Source organism: Nothoprocta perdicaria, unplaced genomic scaffold (assembly GCF_003342845.1).
Source record: "Nothoprocta perdicaria isolate Ctin4 unplaced genomic scaffold, notPer1 scaffold_42, whole genome shotgun sequence".
NCBI lineage: Eukaryota > Metazoa > Chordata > Aves > Tinamiformes > Tinamidae > Nothoprocta > Nothoprocta perdicaria.
The window spans coordinates 547808-575513 of NW_020455666.1; the positions used below are offsets into that span (position 1 = coordinate 547808).

At 39.8% G+C, this 27706-nt stretch overlaps 1 protein-coding gene across 1 annotated transcript in view; it reads left to right on the plus strand.

Annotated features, from left to right (window-relative positions):
* The window catches only part of LOC112953107 (store-operated calcium entry regulator STIMATE), a 37190-nt gene extending 9484 nt beyond the window's left edge, over positions 1-27706 (plus strand). Inside the window, exons 2-11 of the mRNA XM_026046111.1 lie at positions 4185-4233; positions 6136-6231; positions 8918-9039; positions 13512-13624; positions 14579-14656; positions 15523-15672; positions 17238-17348; positions 22615-22626; positions 26525-26645; positions 27262-27706. Of these exons, the coding sequence (XP_025901896.1) occupies positions 4185-4233; positions 6136-6231; positions 8918-9039; positions 13512-13624; positions 14579-14656; positions 15523-15672; positions 17238-17348; positions 22615-22626; positions 26525-26645; positions 27262-27368 (959 nt within the window). The 3' untranslated portion in view covers positions 27369-27706. The remainder of the gene's footprint in view (positions 1-4184; positions 4234-6135; positions 6232-8917; positions 9040-13511; positions 13625-14578; positions 14657-15522; positions 15673-17237; positions 17349-22614; positions 22627-26524; positions 26646-27261) is intronic.

Sequence of the window (27706 nt, forward strand, 5' to 3'; positions counted from 1 at the left end):
GGAAATAACCCATCACCTTTAAGGATGTCCTGTGGAAGGGAGAACTGCTGTGCACCAAAAATTGGGTTTCTGAGAATATTGTACATCGTCTTTTTTTTGTATGGAAGAATGAGGAATAAGACAAAAACAGTTGCTCTTTTGGTCTTTTGTGTGAACAAAGCAGTGCATTTTTAACCCCTCTTTTAAAAAATGGAGGGAGAAAATTCTTTTATTGCAAGTGTACAGCAGGTGCTGTGCTCATTTTGTGTCACATCAAGTGCATAGGAATTAGGTGATGTGTTGCTTACACATATAGGCACATACGTACATACATTTTATAAGATACTGTTTTAGCCAGTTCTCATTAGGAATGTCATTTCTTGTAAAGATAATCCAAAATGCTTTCCTTGACCTGGAGAAGGCTTTAATTTCCCTTTCCTTTTTTGCTGCTACTGACAATACAATGCAGGGATCAAATGAAACGGCAAGTGCAAGCCTCTAAAAAGATTTACTGTGGTGTGAAAAGGAGCTGAGTTCAAAGTGGCGATAAAGGTCGCTGGAAACATGAAGTTCAGCGATAGCCGCCGTTCGGTAGCGGTGTGAATCATCTCTGCAGATTTTCATGAATTATTACTGTGTGTGTACTCATTCGTAAGGCACTACTGACCCACTGTTGTKGCCAAAGGACTGATAGCAGCAGGATGGCAGCAAGCGATACAGTTTTTATGATACCTTTCAGAATTATAATTAAAAACTTGGAATCTGGATAGTTTGTTGATTTSATGAGTTTGAGTTTTTTCATATTTAGAAATTGCAGGATCAAATTTGTGAYGCTTGTGTACTCTTCGGTAACCAAGCATCCTGAAAAGAATATAGTTGTCCGAAAGCAGCGATGGGGAATTGTAAATCAAATTCTAGTTCAGATATTTATGCTCAATTCACTTGTTCAGCTCTTACTCCATATGTAGCTAGTAAAACAAAGAGGGCTGCAAAAAACTTTGCTTCTGGGTCTTGAATGTTGGCAGTATTATGGATATGTTAGTGGAGACAGGATCATGCTTCCCTTTCTTCTGGACTTTCTTCTTCTGTCTACCTGACTGAGCACCGGTTTCAGAAACGCAGAGGGAGGGCAATGAAAAGATTTTTTTTCTCCTTTCTCCTCCTTTTTTTTCTSTTTCTCTTTTTCTCCTTTTTTCACATAATTTTTCTTTGACCTKTTTCTGAAGATGTGACGAGCACTGGAGGTACAGGTGAAATACCTGCTTCTGTCATGGAAAGGTCAACGTATGGAAAAAAATGAACATGTTGAATATCCTTTAGCTTATATTCCTTTGAATTTCCAATTTGTGAGCTAGAAAAGTCATCTTATATCTTTATTTGAAATGGAAAGATTCCTCTTGCAAAGTGCCAGAATGTATCTCTGAGAAATGTAATAATATATGGTATTTTAAAATGTCAGTGATAAATATTCTTCCTGCTTACAGGATGCAAATATATTTATATATATATATATATATGCATATGGATACACGCTGATTTTTGTAGAGGAATAAAAAACTTCCAGAACATTTGAGTTGGGCCAGTTTTGTGCTGGTGCAAGAAGAATAGTCAAAAAACTTGGAGTTTTTAAACATATGTTGTAATTACTTTATGATAGCAAGGTCTTTCCTATGTGTTTTTCTTTCTAGGAGTGAAGAAGGGAGATCTTAGTTACAAGTACAGATTAAAGGATCACTTTCCATAATGGCAGTTCAGAGAGGTTTTAATCTGCTCTGTGTTSTTCATATACAACCTTTATTGCTCCCTATTTTCCCCTTTTTGGAATACTTCCTGCAAAACTTGTATCTGAAGTAACTTAGAAACCCTTTCATAGTCCCCTGCCATCAATTATTCCTAGAAATTGGGCATGAACAGATTTTAATGAACTCAAATTTTTCCTTTCCTGAGCAATTCCAGCATAGATATGCATCCCTTCTTCCCTTGCAATTCAGCATGAGATGCTGGATGCAATGAATTAATATGAAGTGCAGCAGCACGCACCGGGTTCGAGCATATGCTGGGGCATCACCTCGCCGCGCTCAGCGAGGAGCCGGCAGATTGAGCTCCGTCTGTCGGCTCCGCTGGGGCCGCGCCAGGTCTCCAATTGCCAAGGGGAATCTGCGAGGAAAATGCAGCGTGTTCAGTGCTGGGGAAGAAGCTGAACCTCTCGCTGCTCCGATGTGGGCAGGCAGCATAACCTCAATAGTGCCCCATGGTTCCCGTCTGCAACACTAGATGTACAGCGGCACGAAAGCAGCCTGAGGAAGCAGCCTTATTTCACGTGAGTCTCCACGGTAGCATCAGGCAACGTGACGAAACATTTCTGCTAGGACTGGGTTCGTATAGAAATGTGTGAGTGGTTATTTCAGCCTCTGAAATAAGGCCCAGCTTGTTCAGATGTCACAGTGCAACCTTTCAGGGAGTTCAGACATACGAGTACCTCTTTATCAGGTCACAACTTCTACAGCCTTTTGGAAAGATCGTCTCAGCAAATCTGTGTGATGAGAGGTGTGATCTTGTTATTGTTTTGATATATTGTTAAAAATGACACCAATTTCAGTAATTGATAGCATGATTAGGAAGGCCTTTTCCTAGTCAGTTAACTGGTTAACTTAGCTGAATATGCGTATTTCTAACAAAAGTCTTGTATTTAAATCATGCTTTTCACATAAAAAGAAACTAGTAGCAGATCTTGCTGTTACATCTTTGTTTTCAGAGCAAATGTGCAGCCCTTTTGCCCCATGTCATTTTTTATCTTCTAGTGGTTGTAATAGCTGTAAGTGAAACAATTGCTCTGCTGCCAGAAGAGTGAGAACACAGAAAGAAAAATGGCAAGTTGTTAGCTATGTAGTGTTTGCAAATGCTGCACATTGACCGCAGCGTCTCATTTTCTTAAGATACTAGGATAATTTTAGTAATACTTTATTGTATGAGGACTCTTAATTCTTTGAAAATTGTCTGTCTCGTGAAAAGGTTGCAACTGAGTCATAAAATCGAGATTGCTTTTAAGTGGCTTGTGAGCTAGGTGAGCGTAACATATATATAGATACATAWATATATACACCCCCACGCGTGTGGGTATGTATATCTTTATATATATAAACATATATATAAATCATCCTATCTAAGAGCCAAATTCATCTCTAATGCCCAGAGAAACAGGTTGGTAACCTGGTGTTTAGTCTAGCTATTGCTCCTGTGCTTTTTGCCTGTACACAGACTTCTGAAATTGAAGGTGTGAAAAGAAACAAGTTTTGAAATTTCTTGTTTTTCTGAGAGTTTCTAGAATAGGAGCATAAATAATTTTTTTCATGGTTTAGGTGGTTTATTTGCATTGCCAAAATCCCAGGAGGTTGGAAGACAACAGGGCAGACTTGAGGGAAGGTATATTAGTCATTACTCAGTTCTCTTTGATCGGTCTTTAGCAACCAAAGAATTAATAGCTTACCACTGTAACAGAAGATAAATTTGTATTGCAAATTGTATTAAGAGGGAAATAGCAACATGATCTATCTTTTACTGTTGTATAGTTGGCATCACTTTTAATATTTGATCTTTGGCTTGAGCTTTTTATAGACTGATAAGCATCATTTCTGTCAAGGGATTATCTGATTTAGAAAATGTGTCTTGATTTCCCTTTGGAATTCAAGTTGCAGGCAAAAAAATGAGTTTGTCATCCGTAACACATAGTACTTTGTGAGATGTTATATGTGTCCTGTTATTAATTGTTAAGATTTCTTTCTGATACTGTTGATTGCTCTTGTAGTGCAAGACTATTTYCCTATTTGAGTTTTGGTCTCAGGGAGCAAAAGAAACTGCCATTTCTAATGTTATCCTGAATGTGCCTTCCTATCTGAAATTAAATTTTCTGCATGGGCAATCCTGAACACTAAGGCCCATGCAATGGTGATCGGGTCAAGGATTATTTTTTCCTGGGAGGTATATTGCTGCTTAAACAATAGATAYGTGGGAACTTGAAGCTGACAGAAGGAAGACACTTTATCTTTCCATACCTCGCCTTAGGGGTTGATAGTGAAATGCACTTGTGAAAGATCTAATTTATATAAGAAGATAACATTTCAGCAAGATGCTTTGCTTTTGCTTTCCTGTATTTTTGTTGTTTTAAGAGTTGCTGATTTATTTTCTTTTTTTCCCCTTTTCTCTAGTAAAACGCTTCAGAGAACCAAAGCATGAAAGGCGTCCTTGGAGGATATGGTATGCTGCCATTTGTGTTATTTTGAGCTGTTAGTTCCTTGGTGTTTTAGGAATTGAAAGAAGGATCATTTGCTTATGATGGTGATACCTGAATGGAAGGGCAAAAAGTGACCAATGCAAAACGTCAATGCAAAACAGTTACCTTCCYTTCTGTTTTCCTGTCGGCTTGTTCTTACTAACCTCTTCCTGGACTTGACAGAAGTCACATTTTAAGCATGAAGCTTCAAGTTGCACTTCCTCACAAAGACACAAGATCTTACCAAGATCTTTTTTTAATGTGTTTGGCACATGCATAGAAAAATAAAAGCTCTTTCAATATTTACGAGATTCTCTTCAAAGTCTGATTAAATCTGTACCTTTCAGTGTACCAGTCTGCAGGAGTGCAAGAACCAGTAGGTCGGATTTGCTTCTCTGAGCTACTAATTCATAAGAAGCTCTCRGCAAAGCATAAGCAAAATGTATGTTCTGCAGCAGTCCTGCTAGGTACAAGATAGAGAACAGTGTGGTGCAAGAGATAAATATAAACCATAAAAATACAGGGTGTAAAAATGTGTGTGTGTGTGTATATATATATTTACTTTTTGAAAGTTGTATTGTAGTACCTATGTACCTATGAAACTCATGCTGATTATAGTGGAGACTGCTGTAAGTTTGTGCAATTACTGTTCTCTTTATTGAAGAATACACTTTTTTCACTAATTTCAATTCATCTTATACAATGTTGCTTTTCCAAACTAATTCAGACCTTTAGGTTATTGAAAAGATAAATATGAAATAAATTTTGGAAAGAAGAATACAAAATCTTTTGATTGGAACTGTTCTGCCTATGTATGTGTATATATATTACATTATGTATATATACACACATACACACACACATTTATGCAATGTAGCATTGATTAGGCAGGCACTGCCTGCCCCATCACCACTGCTTCCAATGCTATGAGATGAGTTTAAGAGGATGAAGTTTAAGATGAGATTGTCAGGGARGAGAGATGAACTGAGGTATAAAATACTGTTTTGCTTTGCTGAACTTTTTAGGAAACAACAGGCAAAGCAAACACTGATCTGTGTAAAGAGCACCCAATTGCCTACATGCTGCTTTTGACACAACTCATATGTTTAGCATATTGAATAATGTGTCTTCTAGTTCAGGTTTTGTGCAAGAAATTGTAATAAAAGAATATGATTAAGGGTCTGGATTCAATCTTGAATCTGTACCTGACTATTTAAAATAGAAATATATGTTTTTTTCTTTTCTTGTAAATATTGAAGTGTTTTCCTTCAGTTTCATTCATCTGCCTTGGAAATAGAGCCTTTGGGGGTGAAATTCTTTTGCAGTGAGATCTAAGCCGTTGTATTATAGTTGAAATTTGATGTAGTCATTTCATACTTTCAGGTGAAAAAACCATGTGTTGGCTTTTTGTAAAACACTGTGGGTTAAACAGTTATTAGCCRGCTATTATTTTGTAAAAGAGATATGTGATGTGCATTTTGTTCCTGTCTGTGCCATAAATGTGCTAAAAGCACATGAATGTAAAAGGACTGAAATATTTTAGCAAGGTTGATAAACTCGTTGTTTGCAGAAGGTTATTAAAGACTTTGCTAGGTTTAGTGAGCATTAGATAAAACTGCAAGGTTCTCACTAGACCTTAAATTACCACCAAGGTCTCAAGTCGGTGCAATTCAATTATTGTTAGCACTCGTAAAGAAAAAAAATAGCAAGGGTTTGAATTGAAACTGGAACAATGTCAAACAAGCTAAGTATTGTAACGTGTTATTCATGTGCTCTTTTTTAAGGAAAAAAATGGGATATACTTTTAGTTAAATTTAACTCTGCTGTATTCTACTATATTTTGTTCGTCTGTTTCTTAAAACCTGCTCTTTTTACTCTCTCCCTAGGTTTTTAGACACTTCCAAGCAAGCCATAGGGATGTTGTTCATCCACTTTGCAAATGTGTATCTATCAGACCTTACAGAAGAAGACCCCTGTTCACTGTGAGTGTTGAATCCAGACTTAACTGGTGTCAATGGAAGCTCTCCTGGCCAATAATACAAACAGCGTTTGCAGAGAGACAATTATCAGTGCTTCAGTCACTTTTGTAAACTTGTATTTTAAGTGTAGTTAAATCTGGATTAAAAATCTGATCTTTTAATTCATGTTTGACAGGGTCTGGGAATGCCTTAGCTGGTCTGTGTGTGGACATTTTAGACTGAGGGCAAACTCTATTGCTGCTCYCCCAGTTAATGAATAGAGACTTCAGAGGCACGTGCAATATGAGGCAATTTACTGAGGCAGGTAAGAGATACCAGGAACCAGTAAAAACAAATATCAAACTGCATGTGCTGACTTCCAAAAGTTGTTCACTGGAACCAGCCTTTCCTATGAAACCAGGTAGCTTTCAGGGATATCAAGCAAAAACTTTCCTTCTAAAAATCTACATGAGCTCCTGAAGTATTATATTCATGTAATAGCAGGAAATCTTGCTTGATACCCAGACATTTAATACAGAAATTAATTTTGCAATCTCACGCTTGGAGCAGTGTGACTAAGTAGATAAGCATTCCACTRTAGTATATTAAACCTGAAGAGTTTATGACTAAGACCCCTTCAGGCTCTTTACAGAAGCTGCTGAAGCAAAGGGTAATTGTTGGAGTTTGTTCTTGACGGGSCTCATGCTCAAAGCCTGCAAGTTGCTGGTAATAGAAGCTGTGAAATGACTCTGAAAAGCCCAGTAATTTGCCCTTTAAGACCAATGTGGGTCCTTCAGTGGCAGCTGCTTCTTGTTGTTCTTTGGTAATCAAAGTAGTTAGGTACCTCAAGGACTCTGTGTTTGTATTGCTGAGTACATCTATGTGTTCTATTTACTTTATTTCTGCCTAGTTTGCTTGGTGTTCCTGTGAGCCATAAACATAGACCGTTTTTCCTCCCACCAGAAAACATTTTATTGGAGAACGTGCATTTATTTTAATGAGCTAACTGTAAAGGTTGAGATATAATTATGAGAGTTTCAATAATACCAGGCATCAGAGTGGGATTTTTCCCTGTCTAGTGATTTAGGAATTTCCTGAGAGATTTATAAATTTGACCGGTGAAAATTAATCRCATTTTATTTTTATATATGAGCTAACCAGAACATGCCCCAAATTGTCAGTGTTTAAAGCTTAAGCTTAGTGCTATATTAAAATACTTATACTATCGCAAAGCGATTTTCTATACTGAATTTTCAAAATAACATTTGCTAAGCATCCAGAAGCAGACCTTTTGTATTAGAGTAGTTTTCGACAGGAGCAGCCTGTATGGAAGATGGAGTAAATGAACTTTCTTTGCATGATACGACTAATGCAAATACTGTTAGTTCTGGAATCTTCCTGWGTATTTTAACATGAAACATATTGATTTGACTGTAAATAATATATGAATATTGGCATGATAAGTAGCAAGTGCAGAAGATACCTTAGTATGTATTAACGGATATTAAAAGCTCAATTTGTGCATTCTRCATCTGTTTTAATATAGTTTAGGTAACTATAGTTACATTCAGATACCACCTTCCACTAAGTTTAACTGGATATGCACAAAAAGAAAGGGTGAGTGAAAGGACTGTTAACTGTGCTTTCAAGATGACACAAAAACTGCTATTATAAGCTGTGTATTTTCTCAGGTCAAAATTTGTGAATAAAATCAAGATTTTCCACARGTTTCAGTAATGGTAACCCTTTAACTCAGCTGACTGTATATTGCAAATATTTTTCTATTCTTACCTATTTTGTAGCTTATGGATTATTTTCATAATAAAAACAATAAACATGGTTTTAGGCAACATTGTAATTAAAAGCTTGGCAGGATCGGAGAAGGTAATTGCCATTTGTTGGTATAATTATTATCCTGCTAGAATTCAGGCAGGTATGTGAGAGATGAAAGCTGATTAAAATGTCCATTAAAGCACCTCAAGACAGATGGGTTGTAATTGGAAGAGTTTTAAATAGCAGAGCAAGCAGTATGTTGTACACCAGGAATTGTGTAGAGACCCGCGGCGTTTTTCTCACCGAACCCTCAGCCAAATGTGTTTGTTTGATGGACAGCAGCCTGTTCCCTTGTTTGTGCCTGTGCACAGATTGCACATGAGTAGAATTAAAACAGTGCATTACAGACTTGCTTCTATATAGTGAGCCTGATGTGTTTGGAAATAATCAGCCATGCTTTGCTGGCGCAGTAAGGTGCGATTTGATGTGGGATCCCTGCTCCTGCTGGAAGCCTYCCTGGTATTTTCCAGACATAGACTTGCAGCAGCCCCTTGTGGTCTTAAAATGACTCGTAGGTTTGTTGTTGCTGGGATTCCTCTGCCAGGCACCAAACAGCAATTTGAATGTGTGTCTAATGTGCTGTGTGTGAGTCTTGGCTGAAACGAGATATCAAATGACTCCCAAGGTTCAGCCCAAATGCTTCTCAAAGAGTTGTTTTTTCAAACATGGTTTCTGCATTTGCTTTTGACTTTGGGATATGATTTTATGCACACAGATTTGTTCTTCAGGTGCTAGAAGCCCCCAACTTTCTCCAATTTGTTATTTTTATTCCTGCAGATACGTTCCTATGGACAGGAAAGCTTATCTTAAGTATTGAGAAATATTGTTTGCTAAGAAGACTTACCCTTGGTTTCTTTTACCTGCTTTTTTGTTTCAGGTACCTTATAAACTTCTTGTTAGATGCCACGCTCGGAATGCTGTTAATCTACGCAGGGATTCGGGCAGTCAGCAGCCTTGTGGATTGGCAGCAGTGGGAGTCCCTTCGCTTTGGTGAATATGGTAAATGTTTCTTTACTTGTGCTGAGATATTTCTGAGACAGAATTTCAGAATATTTCTGTTATTGACCTATCCTAAAATCATTACGCATCTCCCAAGAGTCTTTTTAAGTTGTGTAGTGTGCCGTGCARTCTATATGCTTAATAAATATAGGTTTGCAGCTGCCGAAAAAAAGCAGTTTCAGATGTATACTCTTAGGAGTTATAACTATTATTACTGTAAATATACAAAATAACTATAGAAATAACTATGATATCATTAGTACGGTTGTAACTTCAGTTATATYTTCTCAGTTACGAAGACAAGTTATGTAGCCCTTTGGGAGCGTTTCTGTGACCATTTAAGCTACTTTGTCAGCACTGCCTGTTCATCTRCTTTATTCCCATCTGCTGCTCTCCAAATGCTTCTGCTCATTTCTTTGGGCTTGTACTCCTCTGACCCTATAGGGGATTGATTTGGAAAGCAAAGCCAATAGAAAATTTACTGTGTAGARAGTAGTAAATAGCTGGTTTTTAGATCAGTTCCCAGACTTGGGTCTCTAAAAGACTGGGGTCCTATTGGGGACACTACTAAACTACCCTTAAAGTCCCCTTTTCTGATTGTCAGTTTGGCTTGGAGTCTTTTCAGTCTGTTTGAGCACATTCCAGACCATGTAAAATTGACTCTGTGTTTAAAGCAATTTTTTTGTGCACCTGTTACATAACTGTAACTCAGAAAAAAARTTTCTTTTTCTGATGGCTTACTCTGTTTTTTTTCTATAGTGAAACCTATTTGTATTTTATTAAATAATAAGGCATCTGTGAATTAGCTAAGTTCTTAACCTCAGCAGGTGAATGTGTTGTATTCTGCAGGAGAGGCAGCATAGGATCCTCTGTTGTCATTTTGAGTTGGGAAATTGAAAATGCTTCAAACTTGTTCATCAAGTATTTCTTCTCCTTGTCCATGCATATAAATGATGCATGAAATAATATAATTTCTCTTTCCAATATCAGAACGTTTTCTTAGTGGCTCTTTCATTTTTGTGCCTTTATTTAATGTGCTGTCTCTGAACTTTATTGGAAAGTGTTGCACATCTGTGTTGGACATTTCTGTTAATTATGTGTGGAAAGCTTATCTAAAGAGAATTAGAGAATAGGTGGAAAGTGATTAGGTTGCAAAGGGGTAAATTAGACCTTATATAAGAAATAAGGAAGTGTCTATAAGTTGCATTGCAACATTCAGCACCCTCTTCTTAAATACACATTTTGTCAAGTACAGTTTGAAAAGGAAGGAGGAATACTATGTATAGGTTTAGTATTTGAAGAWAAACCTGGCTGTGTAGAGCATGTGTAGACATGTTTTAGAGAATTTGGGTGTTTTACAGGAAATAGAAAGTGGCTCCATGTGTTTTAATCTGTTGACAAGTGAGGAAAACCAAGCAAGAGCCCCCAGACAAGCCGCCTCTTTTGCCCAGGCTCTGCTCTTTGTATTGCTAGTGCCCAAATAATGATTTATCTTGGTTCTCACGGTGAGCTCATTTCCCTTCTTAGCTCTATTACTTGATCCCTGCTGATTCACTGCTTGAGAAGCCCTCACCAAAATAGCAGTGGTCCTGCTGGGTTTAAAAGGCTCTCTTTATATGGAGGGTAGTTGTTAAGTGGAAGTGCCTCAGGGAGAGAATGGGTACCAAAATACGAACATTCAGAAATAGCTGCTGCTTACAGAGCAGAGCGACCCTGCGTGCTGATTTATGGGCCAGGCAGCCTGACGCTGCCACAAGGGCTTTTTGTGGCACAGTTGCCACATTTATAAGATTTCTCATCCTCTGGTCACACTCGRCACACAAGGAGCTGGTTTTAATAGAAGCGTGGAATCGGTTGATATACTTAAGCACATAAGGAAGATAAAAACAGTTGTGATTTGTACTGAGAAGAATGTTCCCTGATACCATAAATGCAAAACATTCTCCGTCCCGTCTATATTAGATTTCTTTAGCTGTTGCAAGTAGGAAACAGATGTTTAAATCTCTCTTTGTCAAAATGACCTATATTGGCAACCAAACCCTTCTGTGCTCTCTTTGCTTGCCCTTGCTTCTCACTTAGGAAAGCTTAGAAATAGTATTTGCTCTATCTTTTTCCCCTAGCTCTTCGTGTGCTTTGCAAAATAACCTCATTGATGGATGTACAGTCTTGTAGAGTAGACACACACCGCAAAACTATTTTTTAGTTATTTTGGAGCAATTCTGTGAGCTTTTTTAAAAGAAATCCTTCTGGACATGAAAAGAAACAAGTTAGCACATAGAGGACTGGAGTGTCTTGTTCAAGAGCTGCCCAGACACTTGCAATGAGTGGCTGACTAAACTCCCCTTAGTGTATGTACTAGCTCCTTCATTGCTCAGCATTTTCACCAAATGCCACTACTTTTGTCACCTATTGATTCCTGAGGACTCAAAATTTTCCCTTTTAATATGCTTTTCTTGTTGCAACAACATTTCTGTTCATTTGCTAGTTTATTCTACACATGTAAATTCTATATGATAGATATTAAATCAAAAATCAAGATAGACTGGCCAAGAATCACTAGAAACTAAACTTTGACTTGAACATCAGATTTTGAGTTCAGTTGTGTACTGAACCTTGGAATGGRCTAGTGTCCTGGAAATTCTCAGGATAAACCTATTGGATGTGGTGATGCTTTTAGCTTCTCTTTTCTTGCGTAGTTTGTAAAATAGGAAAAAAACAGATTGGAAAGCATCTCTGGAGGTCACCTAATCTGATCTCCTCCCCAAAACAGGGTTAACTTCAAAGCTAGATCAAGTGGCTCAGGGCCTAGTCCGGTGCAATTTTGGATTTATCCACGGATGGAGATKTACCAAACCCTCTGGGCAAGCTGCTGCAGTGCTTAACCACTCTTACTGTGAATTTTTTCTCTGTGTCGAGCAGAATTTTCCTTGTGAGCGCTGCCTCTTGACTTTCACTGTGCATCTTTGGCAAGTGGGGCTCACTTTTTCTCTACAACCCCCCCCCCGCCTTTATGTAGCACAAGGCTACAGTTACATTCTCTCTTCTCCCTTAGTCCTCTTGTAACAGGGTGATTCCAGGTCCTCGGCTTCTCCTTCTTCTGTACCAGCCACAGGACTTTGTATTTGCTGCTGTTGCATTTCATGGGATTCCTGCTGGCCCATTTCTCCAACATACCCAGGATCCCCCTGAATAGCAGCACTATCATCCAGGGAGAAAACCGTTCCTGCCAATTTGATTTCTTCCCTTTCTTCTTTTAGGATGTCTTTCTTCCTGTAGTGAGGGATAATTTRCTCTTGATCCCATTATCTCCCATTACAGGGTGCAACTAATAACCAGCTACCAGTTAGTTTCCAAGGTCTTTGACCTTGACAGTCAAGTGAAGCTATTTGCCCACATTTTAAGTCTACCCATGCAGTCCCTATTTCCCCAGTCTGTCTACAAAGATACTCTGAAAGACTCTATCAAAGGGCTTGCTAAGGTCAAGGTTAACCACATCCACTGTTTTCCCTTTTCTTTCCTCTTAAAATTAGAGTCAAAAGCTAATTTTAAAAGTACAGTAGAGCACATACACACATCAGATAGAATTTAATATATGCAGCTTTTAGTTTGTCCTAAATAAATAACATTACATCCATCATGGAGAAGAGTGCTCATGGGTAACAGTGGTTACATCTGTTGGTAATAACAAATTTCACAATTTTTGGATGTGCTGCATGGCCAACCTCATGTTGCAGTTGAAAGCAGATGGGAAAAGAGCTCAGAATAAATAGCTAAGTTTTCAATAGTATATCTGTTGTTTTTTCCCRTATTCTTTTCTTAATAAAGAAAAATGGAGAATGCTGATAAACATGTGGCGTATAAAAATTCATTGTTGACATTTCATTCTCCGATATATAGTTCAGGACTGGTATCCCCCAAGGAATCACAATTGCTTCAAGTCACTGCTGATGTTTTCCTCTGAAATTTCTCCCTGTCTTTTTCTAAGCACCATAAGCCTTAAACTGCAGGAAACAATGAAAAACTTGTGGTTTTTTAACCATTTTCTATTTAATGTTTAGCTGTGATCATCACACTGTAAATTTATGTAGGAAAATTCTTTTGTTTTGGGCTCCAGTCTGATTTATCAGTTTTTCTTTGCTCTTTGTCGCCATTCAGTGGCAAGCAATAAATCTCTAGATAATTATTAAGTATTAATACTGAAAGCCTTTCAAAAACATTCCAGAAAAGGAAGCAGCCATTAGGCATTACAAATATACAAAGGCATCTGATTTTCCATTGCCCATTATTCTTCCCCGGGCTCAAAATTTTTAAGCTCTGTTTGAAGATGTGGAGCAAGAGCACTAAGGAGGCTGATGAAGATGCTTTAAAAGGATAAATCAGCTTGATCTCTTCTAATTTTCTCTAAAATATTTATTGAAGTAACATGAAATAAAATAATATGTGCATATTGAACCCTTTTTCTTTTTTTGCAGGTGACCCGCTGCAGTGCCGTGCTTGGATGGGCCAGTGTATTCTGTACATCCTGATCATGATGTTTGAGAAAACTGTCATCATTATAGTGCTTCTGATACCTCAGTGGAAAGAGGTTGGTATTTTCACAGCATTTGACAGACACATGAATTTCTGGTGGCACAAGTCACACAGCAGTACATTATTTAATGCTGTTTTTTGGCTTGGCTTATCTCCCAGTGTCACATCTTCCTATAGTTGCTGCCATTTCGCTCTCTCATAGTGGTGTGTTCTTATACCTTGATTAGGATGCAGCTAATTAGGCTGTCTGGCATCCATTGCTGGCGATATCCTATTACATTTTGGGTTGCCTATATACTGTGGTGTGTAAAATTACACTGCACCTACTTGTCTGAGCACTCTAGAAGGAACTAAATGGTTCTTCTTTCTCTTATATATTGAACTCAAAATTAAACCTTTTTTATTTTTTGGTAGTTTTGTAGTATTTTGAAGAATCATTTATATGTGACCTTATTGCTTCATCTAAACTGTACAGTTCCAGTATTTCACAATGGATTAGTGAAACCATTGCTGATGGTTAGAAACAGGTCTGTTTTGGTAGAATCGGTGCACTTCAATATTCAAAGTGATGGTGCTTGTTGCTACAGCAAATTGAAGCCCATTAGTCACTTAATGCTTATTCTAGACTTGTCTGGAAACTAGGAGTCTTCTCTTACTGTACATGTTGTGAAGCTTTAATTGAAGCTTCAAATGGAGTTTAAATTAGCTAAACATGCAACTTAGAACATGTTCCTTGGGAGCTCTGAAATATTCAAGATAATTCTTATAAAGTTCTTCAGACTTCTCTAAACAGAAATGACTTAAGGTCATAGTTGGTTTCTTGACAGCCCCACTTACTAAAGCTGCAATTTAAAAGCTGCCCTAAGTACTTTCCTTTTTTACAAAGCTRCCCCTTTTGATTCTAGATGCTGCTTCTGTAGTATTAGCTAGTGCATGAACAACTGCACTGACTAATCCAGTTGTGTGCACATGCTGCTGTGATCTGAATTTGATCCTTTTCTTTTCACAGGTAGCTTTATTGAATCCTATAGAGAATCCTCAGTTGGAGCTGGCTATCGTCATGCTGATAGTTCCCTTCTTTGTTAATGTTAGTACAACTGCATGCTTCTCTGAGATAGTTACGTGTATTTCCTTCTCCTATCTGTTACATTATTAACGTTAATCTTTAAAGTACWATGTGCCTTGGTGTTTAAGTTGCCTTAATTTTAAAAAGGGTGTTAAAAATGATAAAATGTTACAGGTATGTCGATTTGATACAGCCAAAATCCATACTGAGTGCAGTAACTGGTCTCAGGAGAAGTGCAGCAATGTCTCATAGACCTCCTTGGGCTTATGACTTCAGCAGATGGGATGCAATATTGCAATACTGTCCTAGAGATTCTAAAATTACAGTGAAATTTGCTCGAGGAAGTACTTGATCTAATAATAACTGTACAGCTATATATCCTGTGTCTCACTATAGCTAATAGTGGTTGGCATAGGAAGGAGCATACACTCATACATCCCTAAATGTTGCCTTCCAGCAATCTGGGGTTGAGGGACTAGTGCCAGAGATGCCATCTTTGCAGTTAATAACCTCTCCTGATGGTTTTGTTTTTTTCTTTCATTAATTTGTTCAAGCATGGACTTTATCCTTTGAGAAGGAAAACTTCACTGCACTAAGGTGTCTGCCTGAGACTGTTCATATTTCTGTATAAAGAGTTAATATGTCATCACTGAATAGCAGTTATTTGCTCACTTTTTCCTTTTCTACCAAGGAGTGAGTTAGCCATGTCCTAGAAAATCTGTGCAATGAATAATAACTCATGTGCCCCTGCTCTTGTACAGGATTTTGTCAGTTTGGCCAACTTGCTTTTATTGTTACATGTCCCTAATCCTGTCCAAATGTTGACCAAATGAACATACAGTAACTGGAAGAAAACTGAACTGTCCCTTCCCACTTCTCTTTACCAGGCATTAATGTTCTGGGTAGTAGATAACTTTCTTATGAAGAAAGGGAAGACAAAAGCTAAGATGGAAGAAAAGGAAGCAGGACAAGATTCAAGAAATGGAAGTAAAGTCCGATACAGAAGAGCAGCATCACATGAAGAATCAGAGTCAGAAGTACGTAGACTTAGCTACTGCAGTTAACCTATAGTCCAGTTGCTCCCTCATGCCAGCAATTTCCTTGTAATATTGTCAATTTTGTTTTAATTTTCTTTGTATCCACCTCTGACCATGGTTCCTAATGTCTGTAGTTGAATGCAGGTTAAGAAAATGGCAGAGTCTCAACGCTCACTGATAGTTATTTTCCTTCCAGACAGGTAGGAGGATGTAAGAACATATTTAAATATCACTGGTGAACTTTTACAAGTGGATTAAAACCACCAACGTAGAATACAAAATTAATCAGTCTATCTAATTAAGCTGTTGGAATGCCTTTGAAAGTGAGAGGACAAAATAACTGGCTGGATTTTTGGAGGGGTATTTGTCAGGGCTAGCGTGGTCTCAAGGATGAGGGTCCTGTAGTGACACAGTCACTGGGGACAAGTCAGAATATATGAAGAGAGCMGCTCTGCAGTCCCGTTGTTGTCCTTGGGGATTTGTGAGCTTTTGAGGCAGCAGGGCATTTGGGTAGGGATGGATTAAAGTTTCCATATAGTTAGTGTGGTAGGATGTGCACAACCAAATAACGGGGTTAGCTCAAAATGTGTTGCGTTTTATTACAGAATAAATTAACCTTTTAAGCATCTGATCATCCTGCAGATATTGCAGGATGCTAAGGGTATTGCACTGATCTTCAAATCTGCTCCACTAATTAGTTTTCAGTGTTATACAAATAAACATCAGCTTCCTTCTCTAGCATTGCACATCATCTTGTATCTGAATTTGAATGGATTTAATTAAGAGTAAGAGTAGGAGTCTTTTGGTTCATTTTCAAAATGTCACAAGCAGAACGGTGAAATCTGAGTGGCTCAGAAGTGCCTGTGTGGGGTGASTCTACTTAACTAAATATTTTCTCTACTTGTCATAAAAAAAAAAGATACAAGAGCCTCTGCTGCGTATGCAGCTAATTGCCATTCATTCAGTTCCATTTCTTTTTCCAGTGGTATACTTTCAGAGTGTTACAAAATGATTTTCTGCTGTATCCTGAAGCAAAAGATGAAAAAAAAAGGAGAAAAAAAACCCTGCTTATGTCATTGCCTTTGAGTATAAGTTTATTCTGAATTATAGTAAGTGTTTAGTTTTCARTTTGCCTGAAGGATGGACAGAATTCATGAAAATAAGTTTCTAGTCACAGCTGACTGGTGCTATTTTTCTGAATTAGAAATAGTGCTACCTATGTTTTTGCTTATAAAATAACTATTATATTGCAAATGTGGGTAGAAATGCAGTGTGGTCTCTCTCACTTGCTTTTGCCACAGACCACCTGTATCACTCTGGGGGCACAGGCATCACTTCTGTATGCTTAGAATCCATGGTTCCAGTAGAGATTAATACCTTTCATTTTCATTTGAAATTTACTTTCAGATAGTACTGACAATAAATCCAAATGAGGTTCTGTAGTCTTGGGCAGATAATAAGGTGTTTTGCCAACATAACGAAGTAAAAGGTTAAAAGTAGAATGAGGGAAGAAAGTGACTTTGCTTCGTGTTACTCAAGCTGTAATTTCTCTTTTTTTTTTTCAGATCCTCATTTCGGCAGATGATGAAATGGAGGAATCTGATGCTGAGGAAGACCTGCGCAGACTGACCAACTTAAAGCCCATCAAGAAAAAGAAGCATCGTTTTGGTCTGCCTGTATGACACATTCCCTGACCTGTGTATTTGCAGGCGTCATGGCAAAAACTTCTCAGTCAGTGGGTTTCAAGGCTGCAATTGCATCTCCCTTTTCATACAGACTGACTCCAAAACAGAGTCTGCCAACAGAATGCAAACAGTTGGAAGACTTCCAGTCCAGTTGCACTACAGACACACTGACCAATTATGCAAGAATGTCTCTTCATCATGTGTGAAAGCACAGTGTTATTGAGGACTAGTCACTAAAGGGATTTGTATCTGACATTTCAGAGAAGATCACAGAAAACAGATACAGGAATCTTTCATTTATGGTTTCTGAATGATGCAGTTTAAGATGTTCTCAAAAAAACAGGCATCAGAATCAACTAAGTTAACAGAGTATGTTTTGCTACTAAAACTGGCTTTTCAGCATAATTCCTAGAGCAGAATAGTTTATGGTTACAAGCTGTAACTTAATGTTATTTTTTTAAGTACAAAATGTTTACTTGCTACAAGGTACCTATGGAACTAATAGGTGGAACAAAGATTTTTTTTCCAGGTCTCCTCAAACCTATTTGACTATTTTATATTTAAGTTATATTTTCATACAGTTGTATTTAAAGATTCTCTTTGGTAGAGAAAACATTGCAGTTCTCTCTCTCTTTTTTTTTTTCTTTTTTTTTTTTTTTTCCTGCAGAAAGGGTCAAAAGATTTGTCATGAGAATCCTACCTGTCCTTGTCTCCTGGTTCAAGATAAAGGGTTTGCAAAGGGATAAGCTCTCTATTAGTGCTGCAGTCACCAAATATTCCTAAAAATGCGGTGAAAAAATTGAATTGCAGTGAAAAAATTATGAACACATAATTTAGAAATGCCTTTTTCCAATAGGAGGTGTTATCTGCAGATTGGACAGACATGCACTTTAGCATATAACAAAGCATCTTTTGTGGTAGGTTGCTTGTGTGTGAAAGGAATATCTAGGGATGACTTCAGTTCTTCTACTTCTTAAGAACCTGAGTGTCTCTCGTGAGTACCTCTCAAATAATCTGAGAAAGATGGAAGATTTCTTCTGCTTTTCCTTATTTAGGGGCTTCCTTGCCAGACTTTGATCTCATTGGAATAGCTGAGCTGTGATATTGCAGATAATTCTGTTCCTGCTCGTTCTTTGGTGGAACAGCAACCTTCGGTTTAATGTGCTTTCTTTTTCTCCCCTCAAAGATTGTATTTCTCATGTTTGATTTCCTAAAAATCTGCCCATACCATTAAAAAAAAAGAGAGGTATAATAGTTATTGCATCTGCTGCAGAAATCCTGCAACTCTCAGTGTCTTTCCGCTGATAATTGAAACTGAGCTGATCTTAAACTTAGCAGATGTGTTTTTGGTGGCATCCTTTTGCTTTGCATATTTTGTAAAGGGTGGTTACTCTTTCAGACGGATTTCTTTGATTACTTAAACCTTGTGTAGGATAGGGCAACATGTCAAAAGAGGTGACAACAAAAGTTAATTGCAAGTGTGTTGTAGTATCTGGACACCAGAAACGTTCCAAGCCTTAAACCAAACTGTTTCGTGCGAAAACTGCTCAGAACTTTTTAAGATTTTTTACATTTTTTATAGATTTACTAGGTCTTAATGTGCTATGTTATCCAGACCAATTAAATGGGGTTCTTGGGCCTTAGTAAGTGTTGAACTGTGCACTCCCTTTTTGCTCTTTACTTTTCCAGCATTCCTTTCCACTRTGTGGCTGTGAAGGCAACTAAAATGCGCCCTGACTTCAGGTGCCACCTCAGGGTGGCCAGCTGACAGAGAGGGACATTTTAGCAAGCCCAACATATGAGAGTTTAGTTGAGCCACTGACCTCTGTTACTGTGCACTGAATTAACTGCAATAAGCTTAAATACTAGTGTTTCTTTTAGGCTGAAACTAGATATTAATGGCAAGGGATGCTTGTCTGAGTTGCTCTGAAATGGGAGAGAAGGGGCAGGAGGATGGGGACGTGTCCCTGATCAGTGTTGCCTCAGTTTTAGGCTTTTTTTTTCCTTATTCCATTGATTATGTGACTTGCATCTTCTCTTAAGTATTTATCACGGGGCAGGCTCATATCTCCCCAAGCGCAGTGCTCCAAGGAATTCATTTTCATTAATGGAATAGTCTCATACAGCTTACTATTCCAAAGGGATTTAAGAGTCAGGACTTGTGCCTGTCACAAGCAGCAGTTGATGTTTTGTTTTATTTTACTGTTYTAGCATAGGATTTGTTCTACTTCACATAGTGGAATTAAACTGCCACGTGCTGCGWGCTTCTCTGCAGCCACTGCTGCCGTGTCCGTCACCAGAGGTGATGAGCAGCGCGCACAAATTGAACTGCACAAGCTTTCATTTTACCTTCCTTTTCCCATCTCTGGTTATTTAGATTATGAAAATGATTTCTCTTCCTAGCCTCGTGTTTAGTCTGTGAAATGTCAGTATGAAATTATGGCCTTAATCATGTGAAATGTTTGTTTTGAGCAGACCTCGAACTTCTTGACCAAGTACAAAGCAGTAGAAGGCACTGAGGAGCAGTTTCTTGGAGGTGGTTATAGCAGAGTTGTAAGAAAGCCTAATTTTTCCTGTCTGATGTGCTTAAATATCAGTTGTCTGGGGATTTTAWTATGCCTCACCAAATGGCAGTAAAAGCACTATGAACCAAAAAGAAATATTCTAACTACCACAGTAATAGCAGAGGAGCATATCTCCACAGGGGAAAAAAAACAACTCTTTTTCTTCTAGCATAAAAAGAAATATTTTCAGCTTCAACCAAATAACAAAACCTTGTGTTTTTATTCTATTCAGTTTTTGTTTTAATGTGAAAAAGACACGGAAATGTAAAAGGGGGCAGGTTGCCCCTTTGTAAGGTGGGAATTATATAAGGGCTGGATATCCGAATGCTTGCAGTAGGTGCAGGATTGTATGAATTGGTCTGAGGAGCTTGTAGGTTGGGAAGGGAAACCTCTGCCTTGTGCTTTACTGTGTCTTACTGCTCAGTATCAGCTGTTGGTAGCACAGTCTGAAATAATTCTTTTCATAAAGAGTTGACCTGATAATATTACAGGACGGTGACATTTCTGTTACCCTCACATTAGCCCTCTAAGTTACTTACTGATCAATGTACATCAGGACAACTCATTGCAAAGATGAAATTCAGACTGAGCTTAGGAAAAAAAAAAAAAAGGAAAAAGTGATTCTGTTGTTTCTTTAATGAAAATAAGCTATGGAGTGTACCCCAAAGTAAGAGAAAGGGGCTGTAACGTACCGAAGAGATGCAGAAATACTGGTGGGGATCAAGTTTAGCCTGTGCGGTCAACCTGCATGTTTTAACTGTTCTAGTATCTGGCCTGTGACACATCTGTGTAAATCTAAAAGCACTAGTGTTATCTAATACGTGGTTTTAAAATTCCAGCTTTAATATGTTCAGCTCCCCTGGTCTTTCTTTTGGTAGGTGAAACGCTGCATATTGGCGTTGCTAACTCAAACMTAGCTTTTCTTCAGGGAAAACTCAAACTGAGTTGCAGTTAGAGCAATGCGAAGTGCACGTGCCGACCTCCGGCTGGTGTCTGCACCCAGCACAACCAGTCCTCGCTGGCACCCATGCTGCTGGGAGCTGAGCGTCACGAGGGGTTTCTGCCCCCGTGCACCACTAACCTGCCTGGGCAACTTCGCTGTGCTTTTATTCCTCTTTTTTTTCCAAGGGAAAACAGGGACGAAGGTGAACAAATCCAGGCACATCAGGTCAGAGGGAGATCTGCAGCATCTGGTCAGAGGGAGATCTGCAGCATAAGCGTGTAAACTTTTTTTTTTGTTTCCATAAAGGTATTTCGAGTTTCTAGTTCAGTTACTGAAAGTGACTGCTGTGGTTTTACAACGTAAAACTGCAGTGCCTTTAAAAAAGGGACTCTTTTGTAGGTGTGTTTGTCTTGCGTGGGTATCCGTCCCCAGTTGAATGTTGGGTTTGTTTGTCAGTCAATTCCAAGTAGAGCCTGTGCGAGCGACACCGCCAGCCGTGTTCTGCTGCCCTCTGTTTGGACCATCCTGTTGAAATCAGTGGTGTTACCCTGAACTTCTGAGGGTATCTGATGTAATGACGTTGTATAATGGTTTACAATAAAGTTTGGCTTATTACGGATTCGTACACTTGTTTTTTGCCCCCTCTCTTTAAAAGTGAATGTGCCTCGGTGTTCGTCATGTGCTGCTGCATGCAGCAGGTTGTGCTACTGGAGGTCAACCTCAGAACTCAAGATTTAATTTTTTGCACTTCTAGGTGGTGTAAATTTTGCTGTATTCCTATTCCTTAACAGCAGATCTGGGTCTAGAAGAAGGCTCCCGCWACCATTGGGGAGCAGATGTTGTTTGCAACTAAAGAATCCTTCAAAGCTGCTCSCAAATTTGTCCCCATTTCCTGAGGATGCTCAGGGCATGCACGTGGAGAGTAGGTACCTGCATTTTCATACTGAAAATAAACCCTAAATGTGCAGCCGGAGAACACCTGAGGTATAACAAGAATGTCTAAATTTGCCTCCAAAACTGCAAAGTGCACTGCGGTTAGAGCCGATACGCAGCAAAGGGGTTTCCACATCTTATGTCCCGGGGGAAGGCAGSAGAGGGCTAATTGCAATAGTGTTAATAGCCACTGTGGTTGTGCTTATTCCTCAGCGTTTAGGAAAGGCAGTTTAATGAAAGGGAACAGAATTGCCTGCGCTATGGATGATGCCTTAGAGAAACTTGGAGATAAGCTGCCTGCCTCTGCGGATGCCTTGTCACCCACTCCAAATGGCATATAAGGTATGGGGATTTAACTGTATAAATTATATTGCCACGAAAGCATAAGTTTTATTATTTTTGAGATGAGGAAGGTGCAGCACCAGTGAAATGAAGGAGCTTTAAAAGCTCAAGGGAGCAAAGTAGCTCTGTTCTGAGTTCTAAGTGCTCACTTGAAACATGCAAGCTATGATCTTCCTACTGTAACAGCATCAGAAAGGTGATGCTTATGGCTATAGATAGAGAGGCATTACTTTTGCCTAGTGAAGAAAATCATTTTCCCTAAAGTTGCCTATATTTTTTGATACTGTTTTGTTAGTCTGAGGGTTTCACCAGAAACTTTTCCTCTTGTTTTCAAAGCCACAGATTTAAAATAGAAACTCAACACCAAGAGAGCTGGCTAAGTGTATAATATCCAAACTGCTCCTAAATCTTGCAAAAATACTTTTAATACTTTTAATAGTAATTGAAGGATAGGAATAGAAAAGCATGTTTTTAGGCCTGGGCAGAGGTCAGCTGGAAAGCCAAAAGGGACACTCGAGGGCCTTGGGATGGCCAACCCAAAAATCACAGTTCTTCAATCGTAGAGGTCTAATGCTACGCTACTGTGGTCATGTTTTTAGAAAGAAAAATAGTTTAACTTTGCCTCCTGTGCTTCTCTCTGTAGATGAACCAAAACACAGACAGAGCTTGAGAAAGTCCTGAGGAACATTTCTAGCYCTGCAACGGTCGATATTCCTATTAAAAGGCGTCTGGAGGCATGGCAAGTTTACCTTTCCCATATTTAAAAACAAGAAAAACTAGAACTCCCATTAGTTTGTTTTTTTAGGTGTTTCCTGTAGTCACAGAAGTTGATTTTTTTTTAAATGATGTAAAGAATTTATAAGATAGTAAAAAAAAAAAAAAAAAAAGTAATAATAAAAGGGGTGGGTGGAAAGCCCCTTTAATCTCCCTTTAATCACAATTAAAAGCCTTAGAGTTTCTTTTTCTTAATAAAGAAAATATACGGGGGAAAAACTTAAATTTTTGAGATGATTATAGTATTATAAGTGCATATATTGAGGGCACTGACTTTGAATAAGCCATTCCTGTGCCCGCATGGGTGAACTGATTAAGTTCTCTCCCACAGCTCTAAGTAGAAAGTGATTTTCTCCTACGTGTGCACAGGCTGACATCAGAGTGAACTCAGAGGCAGAACTATAAGGGTGAAATTGTGCCTTTTAGTAATGATCCAAAGCACACACAGAACTATAGCACTCAACACCCGATGCAAATGACATTAGGGAGGACGCAGTTACGCGTTTCCAGTCCATATGATGCACCTAAGGTTGACAGAACGTGGGCTTTTTTGTACAGGAAAAGAGGCACCCTGCTCTTGTCCTCCCGTCCCGAGGCGGTTTTGTGTCTGGGACAAAGCTTTGCCTTTTAGAGTTATAAATAGAGCCCCCGCGGGCACCCCGGCCGGCATCTCCGCAGCGGAGCCGCGCGGGCTCAGCTGTCTCGCCGAGCTGCAGCCACCTCCTAAATCCCGCGCACGAGTCATCCCTAAGAATAAACCTCCCGGGAACAACAGCCCGCGTCAACGGGAAGAGCCTGGGCTCTGCTTTGGGAAAGTGACCCAGCTCACGACTCCCCGCTAGGTGCTCTATATAAGCCCAGGAAAACAACAGGCGCCGAGGCCAGCGGAGCGAAGCCGGGGAACATCCCGCGGGAAGGATTCCGGGAGCGCTGCCGTTATGTCACAGGTATGGGGAACACCCYGGAGACCCGGCAAATCCCCTGCTGCTGCAGGTGGTTTGCACCAAGGGCTCGTTATTCTCATTAACTGGGGAATTCTGCTCTCAATCTAGTTGACCTGTCMTTATTTTGAAGTGCTTAAGCACTTTGTCTACAGTGTTTAACGAGTCGGTCGTGATGAGGGATTATTTGCAGAAGAAAGCAAACAGCTGCCCTCTGCATAGCTGATTAGCTTAGCCTTTAATATTCTGGCTTACCATAAATGTCATAGGAAAGGAGGAAATATTTGTATTGCCCTAGTTTATAGTATTTCTCTGTAGGAATGTTTTCTGCTTTTCCAGCACACTTTCTCTGGCCAAGATTTGAAATTCTTGAGGAATATACCCAAATTGACAGTAGCTTTGAAAGGATGTGGTATTTTGAAACACGGTATCTCTCCTTTAAAGTAAATCTTAACCTAATAATACGTAGAGAAAAAAGGGGAGTGGGTACGACTGGAAATTACAACTATTAAGATGAAATACCGAAGACTGAAATTTTGTGCTAGAAAATTATCATGTTCAATTTGTAACTAATAGTTTGGCTTTCCACGCTCTCTAATTTTCGAAGCGATCCTACAAAAACAAATCCATCTCTGTTTTTTTTGCCTTGCTCCTTGAACACAAGTTCCACCTGCCCCACACAGCCCTCTTCATGGTGCGAGTTTTGTGCAGTGGGTGAATAACAGCGTAGGGACAGCAGGGAGGAGAGGGATCCTTTGAAGCCGCTTCTGCTTCTTCTCCCCGCTCCAGATGAGAGGAGCCTGGCAAGCTCCCTCGCAGCTCCTCTAAACCACTCCTTTGCCTTGTGCCAGCAGGAGATAAAGCACAGGCGGGTCACCCTGTGTGCAGGGAAGGGCTCCCGGCAAGGCCCATTCCCAAATCCCTGGCCCTGGCAGCCGGCCTGGCCGTCACCCTCCCAAGCTCCTGACACGCTGCCCTGGGCAGTGGATTTGCTTTTTGGAACTGCATATTGGCTGGAAAATGGGCTGTAATCTAAACGGGAGAGTTTTTACCCTAAAATAGCTGGGTGCATTCACCCCTTATTCCTCGGAGCACCTGAACCGCATCTTTGGCCACCCTCCCTCCCTAAAAGCTGCTTTGTCCTGTTGGGAAAAAAGCCTGGAAGTTACAGCCTCCCATCAGAGCAAGTTAAAGGATTTAGCAGGTGCCTGGTGCCTTATTCCTGATAAGGAAACAAGTTGCTTCCCTGCTTGTGCTGGGCTGCTCCCAGGCTGTGTCGGGTTGGAGATGCGGGGAATCGGCTCCATCGCGTACCGGTTCCCCCCGGAGCCCTGCGGATGGACCTGGAGAGCAGCCACGTGGGGAAGGAGCCAAGTGACCCAAGACGGTTATGAATTCAGCAGAGTTTTGCAGCAGCCCTCTCCCCTGCAGCCCTTTCTGTGGCTCTTTGGAGGGTGTTTTTCCCTAGAGGTCTTGCGAAAGGCTTGTTTCCCACAGCACATGGAGATGGTGCTGACAGCCGTCTATTTTTGAGTGTTTTGGGGAGTTTATAGCCAGTAGGAAACGTGTGGAACCCTCCAGTGCAGCCRCCTTCCTCTGCCAGGAGCTGTGCTTGCATAAGCTCCCTTGAAGTTACAGTCAAGCCTATAGGTCTGACTCCTTGAGCCACACAGCTGTGTTTAGCTTTGCAAGTACTGGCCTAGGAATGTGTAGGTAGGATCCATCACTACCAAAATGCAAGCATGAGAAGCCCTATGTCTGTAGCACTGAACAAAGAGCTTTCTTGTCTGTGGTTCCATGCACAAATGTATGAAAATTGGAGTATTGGGTATTTAATCAAGTCTTTTGTGCGGATAGTTGGGGTCTGATGTTCAATGCCCTCTGCCCGCTCCTTTGAGGTTTGTGTGGTGGGACCTTGACACCCTGGCCTTGAAACACGAAACCAAAGAGGGGATATTAATAGTGCCAATTGCGGCTGTTTGATGTTGTGGATTTGAAACAGTGATTTARGGACAGGAGTAGCCTGAGATCTTTGCATGTTATCCTGATTTTCTGCTAGCAGGGTAAACTAAACTTTTTTTTTTTTTGAAAGTTTAATGCACCAGCTGATGGCCCATCTGTTTCGGCGTTAGACTTGGTTTCCTTCTGTAGTTCTGGTGTTAAAGGTGTGTTCAACACGTGCTGGTAAACAACCCTCTGAGTGTCCAGCTCTCTAAATTTAGAGGCTGAGATGGCAATGGTTGGTTCTCAAGTGTCTTTGGTGCTTTCTCTTGCCAGTTTTTCCTAGTTCAGGTGTGATAAATAACTGGGGGTCAACCTTATCCCAATGAGTAGAAACAAAATAATTTAATAATGAACATATAGGACTTTTCAGCTGTTTTTGATCTTCCTGAACATCAAACAGATTATTTTTTAATTAGCACTCCATTAACACCTGCGCACTGAGCATCTGTGTAGGATTTGCTTCTCCTGGTTTGCAGTTGTGCTGTTGTAGAGCTGTATAAGGGGCCAAGTGCTGCATGTGTAATCCCAAAGATTAATTAGATGGGCTAATGAATTAGCAACTCTGAGGTTTGTAGCCTTGGTCTAATGCAGCTTTATTTCCTATGTTTCTAAACATGAAATACTGACATACTGTGTGATGATACRTGTGAAATACATCTTTCTTAGCCGACCCCTGTGAAGAAGAAGCGTCCTCCAGTGAAGGAGGAAGATCTCAAAGGAGCCAGAGGAAACCTTTCCAAAAACCAGGAAATTAAATCCAAAACCTACCAAGTCATGAAGCAGTGCGGTAAGTCATTCTTCCCTACTAGAAACAATTAAGCAATCTTCCAAAGTAGATCATTAACTTAATTTCTACTTTCAGCTGAAACAACAGCCATGTTCACTTACCCTTGCCTGGCTGCGAGGGCTCTGGAACCCATGATCAGCCTGTTTTGATTCTCACCAATAGGTGCCAACAGGGCTCGGCTTTAAATGGTCTTTCTTCCTGACTCAGCTTTACAAAGCGGGAGGTTGAGCCCTGGCTTTGCCTTCTGAGCCAGAGTTCAGAGCAAGTTCTGGTTATATGGCCCATGTTGATGAGTAGTTGAAGATCTGGAGGCCTGTGGAGATCAGGCATTTCTGGCCTCTTTGGTGGATGAGTTTTACATGTCTGAGATGAAACCCCTTGGGGACAATAAAAGGCAGAAGGTGAGAGAGGACTTAAAAACTGACCATTCTCTGAAGAACCTAAACCCTTTTTCCAGCATTGCATTCTGAACATCAAACTGGTTTCCAGCTTTCTAAAACACCTGCAGGAACGACCCTGCCTTGAGGGGCCACTCAGTGGTAGTGACTGATGTTAACTGCCCTAGTTCTGTCTGCTTCAAAATTGACAACCTCTTTTTCTACTTTTCTTTTTCAAGAGCAAATGGGCTCAGTGGCACCTTCCATATTCAGCCGAGATCGGACCGGGGGTGAAACAGTCTTTGAGAAGCCTAAAGAAGAGCCGGCCAAGAGCGTCTTTGGCTGACAGCTGAGCTGCATGTGCCCCGCTTGGGTCACTGTTACAACAGTTATCTAGATTGCTTTAAACTCACTGCAGAGCTAAGTAGTTAATTTCTACTCTTAAGCCATTAAATAGGGGAAGGACTTGTGTCTAAGGGTACAACTTTTTATTTTTTATTATGTTTTCTATGTGTTGGATGGTGTTTGTTGTGATGGTTTAATGAAAAGAGATCAGGCACAGCTTGGCATGCGGTAGTGACCGATTTGAGCTTATGCTTAAGGGAATTCTGTGGACTTTTTGGCATTAAAGCTATGATCTAGTCTAACTGTCATATGCAAAGAATAAATATTYGGAAGATGTGG